The 17,399-nt window shown below is 35.8% G+C and overlaps 2 protein-coding genes across 2 annotated transcripts; one reads left to right on the forward strand and one right to left on the reverse strand.

The window, feature by feature from the left end:
* Positions 1–1,914: 1,914 nt before the first annotated feature.
* LOC137717067 (uncharacterized) lies at positions 1,915–2,226 on the reverse strand. The gene has a single exon (XM_068456380.1). It carries the CDS (start codon positions 2,224–2,226, stop codon positions 1,915–1,917), a length of 312 nt encoding a protein of 103 aa, XP_068312481.1.
* A 2,328-nt stretch (positions 2,227–4,554) lies between these two features.
* Positions 4,555–6,206, forward strand: LOC137717068 (uncharacterized protein At1g05835-like). Its single transcript, XM_068456382.1, has 3 exons — positions 4,555–4,688; positions 5,597–5,610; positions 5,911–6,206. The coding sequence occupies exons 1-3, from the start codon at positions 4,555–4,557 to the stop codon at positions 6,204–6,206; spliced, it is 444 nt and encodes a 147-aa protein (XP_068312483.1).
* The last annotated feature ends 11,193 nt before the right edge of the window (positions 6,207–17,399 follow it).

Here is a 17,399-nt window from a genome sequence, read left to right on the forward strand (position 1 = left end):
GCAAAGTTTGCCATGTAGTTAATTCGGAATTCTCATTTAATCTATCTATTTCTTGCTTCATTCTCCGATTTAATTGTGACTTAGTGTGTTGATTTTAATGCTTGATCATCATTTGAATTAACCACAGGTTGTTTAGCCAAGATTAAAGCACACATCATGCATAATCTTGGTAGATATGTGAATGAATGAAGGGAATGTTTTGCAAACATCCTGCCGAGTGTTCCCTTTGGTTTTGTGAAAGTTTCTTGTGCACTACATAGTCTTGATTATGAGCCAAAGTTGCACATCACAATTAGGCTCATAATTAGAGACATTTGATCAAATCCACACATCATATGGCTGATCATATCTAAGTGAAACAAACCCAAGAAATAAGTAGAGGGATGAGTATAATCTGACTTAACAAGCATGGACTTGGCTTAGCAATGGTGAAATCGAATCTCTAGCTTCATCTTCATTGGTACTATCTTATTTTATTAGTTGTTGATTCATTCATCTTGTGTTTACTTCATTTCCTTATGCTTTAATTTACAATCTGTTTGTTTCCAAGTTTCTGTTTTTATTTCAAGTTTCATTCAAAACCAATCCCCCATTTCTTTTAAAGTGTTAGATTAGTTAGAAATACATTTAGTTTGTGTTTGTAAGTGTTTTGATTCATTTTGTTTCCCAAATTCGTCCAAAGTACTCAAGGTGCTCAAAACTGCCCAGAAAGTGATTTTAAGGCAGTTTTGAGTGTTTTGGTGCTGTTTTGAGTTTTTTGGTTTGTTTTAGTGTTTTAAAGTTTAGTTTTGCATTCCTTGAGTCTAGTATAGTGTTTCATATTGTTATTTTACGTTTTTGAGTCAAATCCAAGTGGTTAACAATCCCTCCTAATCCCCGGTCTAGAACGATCCCTACTTATACATATACTACAATTTGATGAAAAGAGGGTTTAATTTGTGTGCGTATAAATCTCGCATCAAACACTCATAATTTCATAGATTCTAAGTTGTTGAAGTAATGGGGACACCAAGCACAGGTTACAAAACCTTTTGAGGTTATGATAGCTGATGGAGGAAAAGTGAAAAGCTCTGGTTGCAAGGCTATGAGATTAAATGTGGGAGGTTACAATTTTGATGTTGATTTATATTCCTTACCCTTAGGTGGCTGTGATATTGTGTTAGGGGTTTAATGGCTATCTATAGTCTGGAAATTGTGTTAGGGGTTCAATGGCTTTAGTTCCAGCTACTTACTATGGAATTCACCAAGCACAACCAACAATATAAATTGTGTCATCATAGCCCTACCACTTGATTGGTTCAAGAAGTATCTCTTCAGCTTATTGATCAAAAGCTGTCCAATTTCTAATTTGGGGTTGTCCATGGAGTAAAATGACGACTTTTAAATTTTAAGGGTAAAGTCGTATCAAAATCGAGTTTCATAAGATAAAGTTAGATCAAATGGGGTAGATTTGACAGAAGAAATAGAAACATGGTAAAGTGAAGCATTCTTGAGTTTCAGGAAGTAAAATGGTGACTTTTGAGTTATAGGGGCAAAGTGAGATATATATCATCGTAGGCCAGTAGTAACCTACGTTAAGAACCTTCTCTGCTAAGGATCAGCCTTCAGAATGGTTTCCACAAATGCCTTTGTAGATTGAGTTTATAACCTTCAAGTCATTGGGAGGTGTTAGGCAGCGAATATGTGGTTCGGTGTATGATCTTCGGATGAGAATGTCGTTCCACATATAGTAGCGTGTTGCTTTTATTTGGAGCTTTCTTACTTCAACCTTTCTGTGGGGGCTTTGCTGTTGACTAGGTAATCTGTAATAGAACTTTGCCAGTTGGGAGTTATACTAACATGTGACACCCCGGCTGCTGGTTCTACCTCTGTCCTTGGCTTGTCTAGATACTCTATCGAAATAGAATGTTTGAGTTAGTGGTCAAGGGCGGGGCCTAGACTGGCTAACGCATCTGCGTAGGCGTTGTTTGCCCACAGAACTTGACTGAGAGTGTAAGTCTGAAATGCCTCAAGTTGCTTATGTACTTTTTTTAGATATTGTGCCATCCTTGGATGTTTTGCCGTGTACTCCCTAGTAGTCTGGCTGGTGATTAGCTGGGAATCGGAATGAATTGCGAGCTTCTTCACCGCCAAGTCTTTTACTATTCGAAGGCCTACTAGTAGAGCCTTGTACTCTGCTTCATTGTTGGATGCTTTGAAGCCTAGAGTGATCGCCTGCTCAAGCATTGAACCATTTGGGGTGACAAGGACCACGCTTGCTCCCAAGCCTTTGTAATTGGATACGCCGTTGACATGCAAATGCTAGAAGTCTTCGTTGGCAGAAACATGCATGGCTAAGGTGTGCTCGGCTGCTTCTGGGGCGTCGTTGGGCCACTCTGTTGCATCGCCTAGGTTAGGTGGGACCTAGGCGGGAATTCTGCTATGAAGTTCACTAAGGCTTAGGCCTTTATTGTCGTGTGGGGTCGGAAAACTAAACAGAATTGGCCAAATTCCAACGTTTATTTCATCACTCGTTAAGAAGCGTCCGGACCATGTAGGATTAATCATAGTGGATATTGATTTGTAGCTAATTAGTAAATTAATTGAATAATAAATCAATTTATTAGGTAATTAATAAAATTAAAAATGAATGATTTGGGGGTTACCTTGTGGAGAAGATTTGATAAGGATGGATGAAATAAGTTTTGAGTTAATACCTATTTTGGGCACTTTTGGCTTGGTTGAGGGATGATTGCCTGTTGCTCGCGCGTAGAAATCTCAGTGTGCCTCGAGGGTAATTTTGTCATTTTTACCCAAAAATCCATGTTTCGCCTCTTGATTATTTTTGGCTCCACAAAGATCACTAAGGGAGCGCCTAACAAGCTTTCCAAGATTAAGGTTATGAGGCTGTCGATGCTCAAATGTGGACATTGATGTCACAGAAGTCATTACCAGTCCAAGCAATCACTAAAAGTGATCTCAATTCTGGTCGAAGAGACTCGATTTCAATTGTAGGGATAATCTTGATGGTGTAGATCTATTTTAAGAGCCATTTGTGATAAAAACTTGATTTCAATTAATGAGAAAGAAGTTGACGGATGGGAAGTGATTTGTTACCCGTTTGGAAGTGGTTTGTGACCTGGAACATTCGGGGAAGCACTCTTTATGTGCTTGTCAAAATACTACTTTAAATCTTCACTCTAAATGATTTATCGAGTAGCTTGTGAAAGCTATTTCTCCATTCAAATTTAGAGTGCATGCTTATGTGGGCTTTGATGCTCGAGACCATAGATTGTATAAATTATAGAACTTAATAAGTTTTTTTAATTGATGTACAAGATAGAGTAACTTGATATCCAAGATAACAAGTGAGATATGGATAAGCAATAATTAAGTCCTAACCCTGAGGTATAGAGGCATTTTTAAGTATATGACTCTATCTTGCCAATTAGTGCTATGGTTTAATAGTATTCCTCTTCACTTGTAAGTAGGTCTGGCAAACGGATTGTGTTTACCATGTTTCGTGTCGTTTTCATGTAACACCTGTTATCTTAATGGGTTGTGTTGTGTCACACCCATTATCTTAACAGGTCCTTAGTAGGTTGGGTCACTTTACCGAACAGGTAAAATGACCCGACCCGTTAAATTTGCACATACCACATTACCACATAAATATTACTTCAAAGCAGAAAAATACATTTGTTGTTAAGTACTACATTTACACTCCAAAATAAGAGCCTAATAAAAAAGTACCAATACACTAATAGTCCACTACAAAATAACAAATGTGTAAGGATTTGCAAAATGAAGGAGTGTTTTCTTTTCAAGGTTGTGAAGCCTTTCTCAGAAGTTAAAACATTGCCAATGAAACTCAAAACTTGCATATTAGTCATTTTACAAAATTCTTCAATTTTCATTGATCATCATGGGGAAATTGTATTGGAACTTTGGCTTGATCTATTGCCTTTGAGAGTTATGTTGATAATGTTTTCAGTAAGATTTTCCACTTCAGAACTATTTTCCGCATAAACTAAGTATAGAAAAACAAACATTACAAACCATTCAAATTATGAGAAGTTTACCAAAATAATTATGAAAAAAACATAAAACAATAGTACTATACCTATAAAAATATATTACCTCATTTTGTAAATTTAATAATATATATATATATATATATAATTATTATAGTTTTTTAGGGGTATAAAATTATTAAATTAATATTTTGCTTATCATGTATCAGGTTACCCATATGTATACCTGAGCCAACCTGTTATTTAAACAGGTGCTTATCGAATTACCCAATAATAACCCGATTCTTTATCGTGTCGACCCGATAACCTCTTAATTTTGTGTCGGTTTAACGGGTCGTGTTAGAGATTGTCAGGCCTACTTGTAAGTGTGAGGTTTTAAATTTGATTCTCGCCAAAACCGAATTTGAACCACATTATTACTAGCTTATTGTAAGGCCTAGCACACTCTCTCACCCCTTTAATATAGATAATATCGTTTGGTTAAAAAAAATAAGTATGACTCTATCTCTAACACTAGGGTTTGGGGTTTATGCCTCAAAAGATGGATTTAGGGCTTGGGTTTGGATCACTTCGGTTTCGAAGTCGTGGGTTTCGGTCTCGAGTCCAAGATCTACGCTCGAGATCCAAGGCTTGGGATTCAAGGAACATCCCCAATCCGGGTTCTGAGGTTCGAAGGTAGGTCGAACATAAGGACTGGGTACCATGGCTACATGAATACAGTGTATTCGAAAACAGACTATACAGAGTAACACTGTTAATTAAAATTTTTAAAGTGCAAATAATCATTTAAATTCATGCATTCCTTCAATTTCGTTTTACACAAATAAATTCCATATTCAAACTCACTTAATTATTATTTTAATGTGGAGCCTTGACATTATCCTTCCGTTGAGTGGATTGGCAAGATTCATTTTTCTCTGTTGCCAATTTAATCAAGATTTTAGAGGATTTTAATTCTTTTAATGAATTTAGAGGTATTTAATTAGGATTTTAAGTTATTCTAAAAAATTCAGCCTGTATCCAATCAGGATTTTAAGATGATTTATGATAATCCTTAGAAATCGGGTGCATTTAATTAGAATTTTAAAAAGTATGTAACATTTAATGTGTATTCAATTAGGAATTTATTTTAAAGAATTTGAAAAGTTGATGAATTTGAGGAATTGGAGAAATTTTGAGTGTATTTTAAGTATTCACAAATCTCATCTCTCACCTGATATTTTGAGGGGATTGAATCAAAATTTTATATGAAAACTCTATAAATCAATTAATTAAACTCCATCAAAATCTATAGTTTATAAATCTTAAATTCCTTCAAAATCTCAATTTAATACACCCTTCTACATTTACCTTTTTGTCCAAATATTTTAAATATTCATTGATCACAAAAGATTTCAAGTATTAATGCATGGATATCTTTACATTTTTTGTTTCCCTAGAAGCCCTTATAAATTGGGTTAGATTTCTCTAACTTTTACATCAAATAACAAGGGCACCCAAGAGCAAAACAAAATTCTGGTTTTTGTCTCCAATCCAATGGCATCTAGATTCGTGAACTTTCTCTGCTTGGTTTTCGTTTGCAGTCTCATTGTAAGAGGTAAAGTTTTACCCTCTTTTTTTTTATCCAATGTTACTATTCCTTGTAGTCTTGCTTAACGAATGATCTAGTTAATTTTTAGTTTATGCATCTTGCTTATTATTTTTTACTTTTTATATGAAATACTTGGTGGTAGTAACAATTTATATAATTTTCCCTGACATTCTTTTTTAAGTTTTTCTCTTCAACTCACTATATGTTATGAGTTCAAATCCCTCCTCCCCAGTTTAGAATAATTAGTGCATGGTATTTTACTGTCAATATAGTAGTTTACCAACTTTACATATTCGATTATTGCAGGAAATTGCCAACCCTGCACGTTCGACAATCTTGAAATTGCACAAGGAAAGATTAGCGATGACAAGTGGAAAGTAACAATTACTAATGACTGTCCATGTTCTCAACTGGATGTGAAGCTTAGTTGCGATGGATTTGATCAGTCTGCAGTTGATCCTTCAATTTTGTTACAATCTGGTGGCGAGTGTTTGGTCAATAAGGGTCAACCAATCTATGGAAATAAAAATTTCAATTTTGCCTATGCTTCGAAAACTGAGTTTCCTTTCAAGCCACTCTCTTCCCAAGTTGCTTGTTCTTGAACGAAAGATGTTTGGAGAAAGATTAATTTGGATTTAAATAAAAGAGCTGATCAGTTTTGTGGAATGTGTTTCAGAATCTGTCTATTTTTATGAACTTTTAATCTTTTCTTATTTTGCGTTATGTTATCAGATTGTCTCCTTATATTATCTTGACCAACCATTAATTGGTAAATCATTTTAAAAATAGGAATGATTTTGTCTAACCTTTATCATCATCAAATTGTGTGACAGATTCGATGAATAAAATAGATAATGGTTTTATTTGAATTCATTAACCAGGTAAAATCAAAAGATTAATTTCACTGGTATAATTTTTTTGAACAAACGATATTATCACACTAAGTTGGTGGGAGAATAGACTAAGCTTCACAATGAACTAGCAATAATATGATTCAAATTTGACTTTGAAAACTCTCTGACGACGGTGATGTAAAAGATCTTGGCAGGAAACTGTAAATAAGATCTCAAATTTTCAACAATAAAACTAAAAAGAAGACCAGCTACAATAATCGCAGTCAGGGATTACAAATTCAGCTAACAGCGATTAGTAATGTGGAGCCAAAAATAATCAAGAGGCAACAAGTAGATTTTTGGGTAAAAATAACAAAATTACCCTCGAGGCACACTAGGTTTCCTATGCGCGAGCAGCGAGCAAGCATCCCTCAACCAAGCCAAAAGTGCCCAAAATAAGTAACAAATTCAAAATTATTTTGTCCATCTTCATCTTATATTCCCTACAAGGTATTTACTCCATAACCTTCAAAACATTCCATATAAATTGAATTAATTGGCCAATTAATGGATTTATTACCTAATTAATCCATGAATTGTCAAATAACTCACCCATTACACCCCAAAAAACACCCAAAGGCCAGCCACTCTCTCTCCCAAAGAGGGCCAGCCATGCTAGATAAATTGGACCCCCCATTTATCGTGGGCACGTGAGACTCTTGGCCTTGATCAAAGGTGTTGATTGTTTTGTAGGTGCAATTTTATCAAAGAAGAAAAAGGTGAAAATTTGCATCCACAAGTAACAATATTTCAGATCATCTTAATCTCATTGAACCAACCTTTTAACAATACTTGCATACAATTTCATAAGCAATGTTGTTACGCTATGAAACAACAGAGGCACCTCCTCAATCCCACACCACGGGAAAATATTTATAAGACATCGCCATATCGAAAAATATTAATTTATATATTAGATTTGAGTATAATAAATTAGAAAACAGTATGAGAAAATATTTTATCTCTTATATTACTCAACTATGTTGAGGTTTTAAGTTGCCTAAGCAACAAGAGGGAGAAGGGAATCTAACCCAGCTAGACCTTTTCCCCAATAATCTGATGAAAAAAATCATTAGTAACATCTTTCTCACCCCTATTAGCTTTAGTTGATTAGAGCAGCCTTTTCGGGTTCAAAAGCGAAAGACAACTCATATTTACTCTTCGTATATTTCTGACTTTACTTTCATGTTGCTTATATGTATGTTCCATGGCATTGCAGTTAACAGCCAACGTGGCACTGAGCACAAGTACCTTTCAATTACAGTCTCCAGCTCGAAAATTTGTCCAAAATAAGAAAGTGGACAGTAAAGATCCCTAATGACCGATTGTTCTTGTCTCGAAGAAACAGGGAATAGAACCTAGGAATCACTCAATTAAGGGCAACGGAGGTTGCTCGACGCCGTTGATAGTGGATTCGCTCACACGATCAAGCCAAACACTTGATTGGAGAAGGAGAAATCACTCACCTTAAATGCACAAGCCAAATAAACTATTTTTTCATTAATCAAGTCTACCAAATGCTTGTATTACAACATAATTTTTTATTTTTTTGAACAAACGATATTATTTCATTAAGGGAGAGGGGGTGGGCTTAACCTCACAATGGGCTAGTAATAATGTGGTTTAAATTTACTTTTTAGTGAGAATCAAACCTATGACATCATAATTTAAAGAAATTAAAGATAAGCAAAGCATAAATGTTAAAACTTCCAAAACGACTCTCATCATAATCTAAATGGACTAAACAAATTGCTATGTAATTCAATGTAAACAGCCATTATTATTCCAAATCCAATGCAGGTGAGCAATTTCCAAGTTGTATGCTGCTCCTGCATCATACTGTACTCGGCTGGATACTAAAGCTAACTTGCAATAGATTTCAAAGTGCTGAAAACATTGATCCTCCAATCTTAAGCAAAACTGGTAGCGAGTGTTGATAACAGCAGCAGCAAATATGAAATGAACCAGTGAGAAACGAACACTTAGTAAAGGAATATGAACTCAAATCTTTGATCATTCAACCAGTGCTTGCAAATGAAGTACAACCAGACCTGTATAGCTCAATAGGAATCTTGAGGTTAAGAGTTAACAGACTCAACTAACTCTACCAAACTCGAACAGACTTTTTAACAGCTTAACAAACTCTGCTGAGGTGTCACAGAGGTGGCATTCCTAACTGAGCATATGTGGCATTGCTGATGTGTAAAATTGCACAAGGCCCTAGATTTGAAGGGACCCCAATTTTGCTATCTAATATTATGTAATAATATTCTATATTTAAAAAATTACATTTGTTAGCACCTAAAAATCTCAATGCACACTCCTTATAAGAGTTTTTTTTTCTTTTTTTTTCTTTTCTAAATATAAAAAGGTAATTTCAGGAAGACTAAATTTATAAACTAAATGACGTGTCATTAATAGGAAATGAGTACATTGATATATTTTGAGTGTCAATAATAACACCCAAAAAAAGGATAATTTTTTTTTCAATTTTTATCATATAATAATGCTATATACATTCAAGTGAAACTTTAAAATTAGAGTTTTGAAGTTATTTTTTTTTCATGTTTGATTGTTTAAGATTGAACTGTTTTTTATTATTTAGTGAAATTTATGTTTGCAGCTCTTTTTATTTATAATTAATGACATTTATAAACTTACAATTAGTAAGTACTAAAGTTTGTTTTGATTTAAGTGATTATTTTCTAACATCATTACATTGTCCTACCTTTTTCTTTTTTCTTTAAATTATGTACCTTAAGGAGGGCCCTTTTATAAATTTCAGATAGGGCCCCTAAAATCTCAAAGATGGCCCTGTTATATCCAACGTCCCCTCAATCTCAACTAGGATTCCCAAGTTTGGGGTTGTAACAATGCCTGATAAATGCTGGACTAATAAGTCATTTGGTTAAGACATGAAAGTTCTAAGATGGGTACTAGTTTAACCTAGAGGGGGTGAATAGGTTCCAACTTAAAAAATCCTATTCAATCTTCAATTTATTTTCACATCCACAATACATATCAAGTTATCATACTCATATGCAGTTAAAACGATAAATAAAATGTGCACACAAGAAAATCCTCGGGCTCCCAAGACAGGACAAACACTAAGAGAAATGACAGTAGTACAAAAAACACTTTGGGTGACGTAGGTCCTTCGTCGCGTAAAGTCAAAAAACATCGTGCAAAAATTTGCGTGACGAACCTTCGTCGTGCCAAGCCTGTGAAAGAAGGGTTTGTGCGACGAAGAAGTTCCATGCGTCACGCAAAGTGTCTTTGCGTGACGTAGTGACGTGGGTGTGCATCATGCAAAGTGGGTTGGCGTGATGTATGTGTGCGTCACGCAAAGTGTCTTTGCGTGACGTAGTGACGTGCATCACGCAAAGTGGATTTGCGTGACCTATGGAACTTTTTCGTCGTGCACACTTTTTATTTTTTTATTTTTTTTTATTTTTATTTTTTTGACAAAAATATTTTGGATTTAATTTTTAATAAATATTGTAATTCAATTCTAAACAATAAATAATAAACCAAGAAAAAAATTAATTATAAACCATATGAAAATGTGCATACATCAAACTACTGGGTATCAGGTAGGTGAGGTGGCTGGGAGGTCGAAGGTGGAGTAAGATCAGGTGCTGGCAGCTGGATTTGGAGACCGGACACCGCTAAGGCCTGTACAATCATACTCATATGGGCCTTCATCTGCTCGCCATGGGCCTTTATCTGCTTTTTCTCAACCCTCATCTGCTTGTTCTCAACCCTCATCTGCTCGTTCTCAGCCTTTATATGCTCACTCTGGGCCCTCATCTGCTTACTATGGGCCTTTATCTGCTCGTCCTGGGCTGCAAGCTGACCTTTTAGGGTTGTCACTTCCTTCTTTAGGGCATTGACCTCTCCTGTGGTCGATTTGGAAGAGGAGGCACCCGTCTAACGAACCCGTGCCTTCCCTATACCCCAAACAACCTTGCCATGACGACGACCGTACTTTTGATCCAGGACCTCAGTCATTGTCAGGTCGAACGTAAACGTCCTTGAACACGTCGATCTCTGGGAACTTAGAACCCTCCTAAAAAAAAAAAACATTCGGAAAATTTTATTAATCAATAATAAAAAATAAATTATATAAAATTTCAAAATTAATATACTTTTACCTGACGTCGTGACTCAAGCCTATACGAAAAGGGCTTCGAACCGGAATGGTGGAGAAGTGTCTTAGACTCCCGAGCTATCTTGCCAGCAACATATTTCTTTTGTTAAACACACAATATACATGTTAGTGCGATTATTTGAAAGAAATTATTTTAAAAAGCTTAAAAAAATAACTAAAACATTAATGAATTATTATTAAAATATTATATACATACCACAAATTTTGGGTCCGTAAAATGGTTGCAGAGCCATTCCCAATCCTCTGGCCGGTCCTCCAACTCGGATGGGCAACCTTCTAGGCGAGCAATCTTTGGATCATTAAATTTCTTAAAATGCGCATGAAGATTGCTTTTCCAATTTTTGTACCGATTTACGAAGGTCTCGTCTAAGTAGGTGATGACCTCAAGGGATATGTCCTTAAATTCAAAATTGACCTACAAATAAAACAACAAAATAATAGTAGGAAATTTAATAATATTAAGATAATATACTTTGGTTTATAATATTTGTAAACATAATTAAAAAAAATGATAAAAGGCTAAAAATTAATATACTAACCGACAACTTGTCTCGTACCAGTATCTTCGTCTCCTGAGGAATTTCTGCCCAAGTCTCCCACTGCATAGGACAACAATTCCGAATAACACAACTACAGCTAGTAGCGACGATGCTATGTTGCTGTGAGGTAGCCGCTCCACGATGTCGCGAGTCATACGCAATCTTGATCAAGGAGGCGGACAGACGTACATTCTGTGCCGTCTTCAGCATTCGATTAGGCCCCCTGGTTTTTTTTTTTTTTTAGCTATCCAAAAAAACTTAAATGGTGAAAATCCTAAGCTTAAATTTCTATAGAAAATTTTGCAAAACCTCCCCTAATAGTATATCATTTCCCAAAACCTTAAAAAAGTAAAATAACAGTAATTCACAACTCGCAGCAAATTTTCACAATCATAAAAATAATAGTTTTAAAATGAAAAAAAAATACAACGTAGTGAGAATTAGAAAAAAAAAAACTACCTGCTGCTCTCATGGTGAACATTTGGCCAGTATACTTATCATATGTACGAACACCGTTTTCCCATAAATCTTTTAGCTTATCTACCAACGGCCGCAAATAAACATCAATGGACTTTCTTGGATCTTCGGTAATTAATAGAGTCAACATCATGTATTCTTTTTTCATGCACTTCCAAGGCGGCAGATTATAAGGAAACACGACGACCGGCCAAGTGTTGTGGATTTGGTTTAGAACCCCAAAAGGATTAAATCCGTCGGTGGCAATTCCCAATCTGACGTTTCGCGGGTCAGCTGCAAAATCAAGGTACATTCGATCGAATTCTTTCCATGCTTCTCCATCTGCAGGATGCCTCATAACATCGTCATTTACTCGTCCTTCTTTATGCCATCTCATATCGGTTGGTGTGTGCATCAATATGTACAACCTCTGCAACCTAGGCTTCAATGGAAGATAACGCATTACTTTTTGTGGAATCTTGGTCTTTCTATTTTGTGATGTCATTTTAAACCTTGGCTCATTGCATACAGGGCATTTATCAAACTGTATGTTCGCCTTATAGAACAATATACAATTATTTACACATGCATGAATTTTTTCATACCCCAATCCAAGACCGTTTTTGGGCACTTTTATGATCTTCAGGTAAACAATTGTCCTTTGGAAGCATCCTCTTGATAACTCCTAAAAAGTAATCAAAACACTTGTTTGACAAAAGAAACTTGATCTTGCCATGCATCAACTCCACAATTGCTGTGAGCATCGAAAAATTTTCACACCCCGGATATAATTCTTGTTTGGCATTTTTCAATAGTTTTTCATAGTTTTTTAATGCCTCACTATCCATGGTTGGACGACCGTCATCTCCCCCTTCCTGATTGGTGTTGGTTGTAGCATATGGATAAACATCATTTAGAATATCCATAACTTGTTCATTAGGATCCACATTACATTCAACAGTCTCCACTCATGTTACGTATGAAGACGAAGCTTGGTCTAATCGTTCTCCATGATGATACTAAGTAGTATAGGTCTCCATCATCCCATTTCTTACTAAATGAAATCGAACATTTTCGAATGTTTCCCTCATTGAGTTGTTACACTTCCTACAGGGACATCGAATATGAGTTAAACCTCGGTTGTGTCTAGTTGCGAATTTAATGAAATCATCTATTCCATCCAAGTACTTGATAGCACATCTATTATGATTCTGTATCCACTGTTTGTCCATTTTGCCTGCAATCCCAATAAAAGTACAACAACTTCAACTATTGTCTTGTCACCTTATTCCTCCGGTAAGGGCCTATCCCATTCAAAAATGCACAATTATGTACCGTAATTTACGATTCCAATGGATTAAATTTCGACGTGGGCAAATTTCGACAGCATCTCCTTACAATTTTTCAAGTGTACGCAGTAGATACATAATATCCACTGTGTACTCGAAGAACATCAGGAAATGTTACCAAAATTTCCACTATCGAAACCTAATCTGTGAACCGCAAACTACAACACATAACTATGCATTCCCAAACTGTCCAAAAAATGGGACAATTCAAGAATTAATTGGACCACAGGCATGCTTTTGCATCCATGCACAAAATCCAACTAACTCTGAAACGGGAAACTAACCTTTTCTTGAAAAAAAGTGTACGAAGTTAAGTAGTATTAACTTTGTACAACACAAAACAATTTTGTAATTGATGTACAAAAATATGTGCATACAAATAAATTAAATCATAATAATTAGTGAAACTAAATAAAATAGATACAAAATATTAATACTTGTAAACTATAATGTTGATGGCCTTAGTTTTTATTTGTTTATACTAATTATATCATAGAATATACATATTCTAGTTAGTTACACTCGAGTAATTTTGGTGGTGAGATAAATGTACTGTTAGAATATGAACACAAGTGTAAGCGTATTTTGGCTAGATATTGGTTTTAAAAAATCTTATTGAAAGATGTTTTGGTTGTCTTCAAGTTTACAAAGGATTGAGACTAAAAATGAATCCTAAATTACTTACTTGTATTAAAATTGGAAGATGATATTGAGTTTCTACAAGGATTTAATAAGAGAATCATAGCCATTGTTTATCTACATAAGTATGGCATATGCTCACAAAAATCAACCCTCTCATTATTGAACTAAAACCTATTGTCTTAGCATTGAGAATTTAATAGTGATGATAAGATTAGCTTTGAAGATCATGGCTTTTGTAGGTTTTCTATATAATTCTTAGTTACCTGCAGCGCATTGGATTTACCCTCAATTCAACTATATAGCACAAATTAGGGAAATTTCAAGGGGAAACCAACATTTCTTACAATTTCTTCTATGTAATTATATAAGTTAACCTCGATAAAGTATTCAAATGAAGCCCAAACAAGTCTTCAACAATATATCTACAGTCTCACTCTTTTTAATAGGTAAAATTAATAAATATTACTTCAAAATTCAATCTCACAAAACTCCACCATTACCAAAAAAGGGCATAGCAAGTAAGCGAAGGTACATATACAAAAATCCCATATGCAATATGAAAAAAATACCTTCAAATTCGTTCTTCAATGATAATTGTATACAAAAATCTTGTACAAAACAAATTTAGTAGTTTTAGTTTGAATTCTCAATTCAAAGTTACATATACAAAATCAAATCGCTTACCGGATACAAATAGATTAAGGAACGGAGAGAATTGGAGAACGTTTTGAAGAGAGATGGGGGAGGGAGGTAGCTGCTGCAACTAGTTTGCAGTTTCTACCACCCAAACTGATTAAGTGAAGTAAAAAAAAGTCGTTGACTTTGCGTGACGCAAGTGCACGTACGTCGTGCAAAGCTGTTTTGCGCGACGCCACATGCGTCACGCAAAGTTGTTTTGCACGACGTAAGTGCACATGCGTCACGCAAAGCTGTTTTGCGCGACTCATGTAGCCCTGCGTCGCGCAAAGTCAACAAAAAAAGCAATAAAACATTCTTCGTTTAACGCCAAAATCTTGCGAGACGCAAAAAATGTCGCGCAAACGGCCTTTGCGCGATGCCAATCTTCGTCGCGCAAAGGCCGTTTGCGCGACATTTTTTGCTTAGCGTCGCGCAAACATACTTTGCGCGGGGAATTTAGCTGCGTCGCGCAAGTTTCCATCGCGTAAACATGTTTTTATACTAATGTGAATACAAAAAGGACTTACAAAACTCATCTTGCTAGACACTCAACTAGAAGGTAGGTTTGTCTCCGTGCCTTTGCTACTTGATCTCTCTTTAGTCTTCGAGTGGAAGTAGCACGATACTAATGCGGCCATCAATCACCTTCTCCTTGAACTTTGTAGGATACTAATGCGATCATGCATAATGCATGTATGATGAAATGATTTTTGAAAAACAATCAATTACAAAAATCACAAGGCACATTTTCATAATCGATCTCTGTGCACTTGGGGCTGCCAACATATTTTTGATCTCCAATGATATTTCATGCAGTGATACAGAGTATAATACAAATATCAATGCTTACAGCAGCAAAAACCAAAGCCCAAAAGCATGTTCTAATACATGCAGCAGCAAAAATTATGATATGATGATGACTTGTAAAAAAACCTAACGCATGCAGCAATACTCTAAAAAAACATTGAAGAAAATATGATTTTCTTTTCCTCCTAATGCATGGCTGCCGACTAACATAATAAGGAGGCTGCAAAAATGTCTTTTACCAGTGCATGTATATGACCGCAATTGAAAAGCAGAATTTGTATATTAAACGCATGCGGCAGCAGCAGCCAAAACCCTAATCTAATGCAACTATAAATAGGCTGCAGTAGGAGAAGTCAACATGACTAGTAAGCATAACTGCTTTGGCAACAAAGGGAAAACCATCGCGCAAAGGCAAATATGGTCGTCGGAAACATTGGGCGGCAAACACATTGTCACGCAAAGCTCGTGATGTCAGACATTGCGTAACAGAGGAAAATGCTTCGTCGCGTAGAATGAATGTTGCACAACGGAATTGGTGGTCGTTGTGTGAAACAAAGAGTGACGAAGCAGTGTTCGTTGCGCATGATACTTCGCGCGACAAAATCGCAGTAAGATTATAAAATTAATTAATTATTTATTTGGTTTTTCCTTTTAAATGTTGATAACATTGTTTTATGTCTAAATTAATTTAATGAAATTAAAAACAGAAAATGTAAGGAAGAATATATATGGAATTAAAAAATTATTGAAAATGTACATATAAGGGAAAAAAATATTTTTAAATTTGAAAACAATTTAAAACAAAACTAAAATAGGTAGTTGGGGGGCTGGGAGGTCGTAGCTATTGCCGCGGGGGGCTGGGAGGTTGTTCTTAAAGGTGGTTCAATGTCGGGCAACCAAATTCCAGAGATTTGAAGGGTGAGACGAATTTGGTTCATCAAACTACTTTCGACCGCAAGCTGAAACTGTTGGACGACTATCTGCTCCTTTAGGTCCACCACTTTAGATGTCAGTGATTGAACCTCTTCTGTTCTTTGCCTGGAGGATGAGGCAGAAGGGTCCTGAAGGCGTGCTTTCCCAAGCCCTCGGTGAACATTCCCATTCTTATGACCGAGGGTCTGATCGAGTATGTCTATCATGATCTGAAAATTGGCATCCCTAGGGGGAAACACCTCCTTGATCGGGGTCTCTAGGAGAAGCTGGTAAGCCACCTCCTCTATAACAGTCCGGCCCTTCTCCACCATGGTGGACTAGCAAAAAGAAATAAAAAATTAATTTTAATATAAATGTAATTAATATTAATACTAATTGAATATTAAAAAATTGAAATAACTTACATGAAGCTGCTCCGTCAGCTCGTCCCAAATGTACACCTCCTTGAACATGTCAATCTCATGAAACTTTGACCCCCCCTGAAGAAAAAAAAAAATTTTAACATAGATTACCATTTGTGTAATAGTGAGTAAAAAGAATGAAAACTTAAAATAAATATACGGTTACCTTACGTCGCTCCTCCAACCTATAAGAGAAGCATTGTGAGCTGGATCAGTGAAGAAGTTTCTTCTTCAATTGGTTGATCGAGTTTGCCTTCACTTTTTTCTGTTGAATTAAAAAAACATATTAGTTTAGATATTTATAAAAAATTAATGAAAAAATGAAAATTTTATTTAAAAATAAAAAAAATATTTGATTAATATATTATATTGAAATATATATTATACTTACGAGGTATTTCTCGTCTTGAAAATGGCCGCAGAGACTCTCCTATTCATCCCGGTGGTCCACCAACTCTATAAGGCACCCACCTGCTGGAGCGACCTCCGGACCATCATATTTCTCATAATGCTTGTGGAGGTCACTCTTCCATTGAGTGAACCTACTGATGCAAAGGTCGTTGATGTACTGGTTTTGATTGCCATCGAGGCTCGTGAGCTCATAGTGATGCTGCAAAACTCAACAAAAAAATAGCAGTTACAATTTATAATATTTGTATACTTTAATAAAAATTTAGTATTTGAAGTTGAAAATACTTACCGATAATTCATGAAAAACGGCTTCCTTGACTTCATGTGGGACAACTTTCCATGACTCCCACAGGAAGGGGGAATGATTCCTGATAACCGAGCTAATGTTGCTGGCCAACGCACTGTGCTGCTCCTTTGTTGCAGCCGCACGATGTCGAGGATCCCACGTAATGATGATCTTCTCGATCGTGGTGCGAGTGGTATGTGACGTCTTCAGAAGTCTACATGGGCCCTTG

Source organism: Pyrus communis, chromosome 15 (assembly GCF_963583255.1).
Source record: "Pyrus communis chromosome 15, drPyrComm1.1, whole genome shotgun sequence".
Taxonomy (NCBI): domain Eukaryota; kingdom Viridiplantae; phylum Streptophyta; class Magnoliopsida; order Rosales; family Rosaceae; genus Pyrus; species Pyrus communis.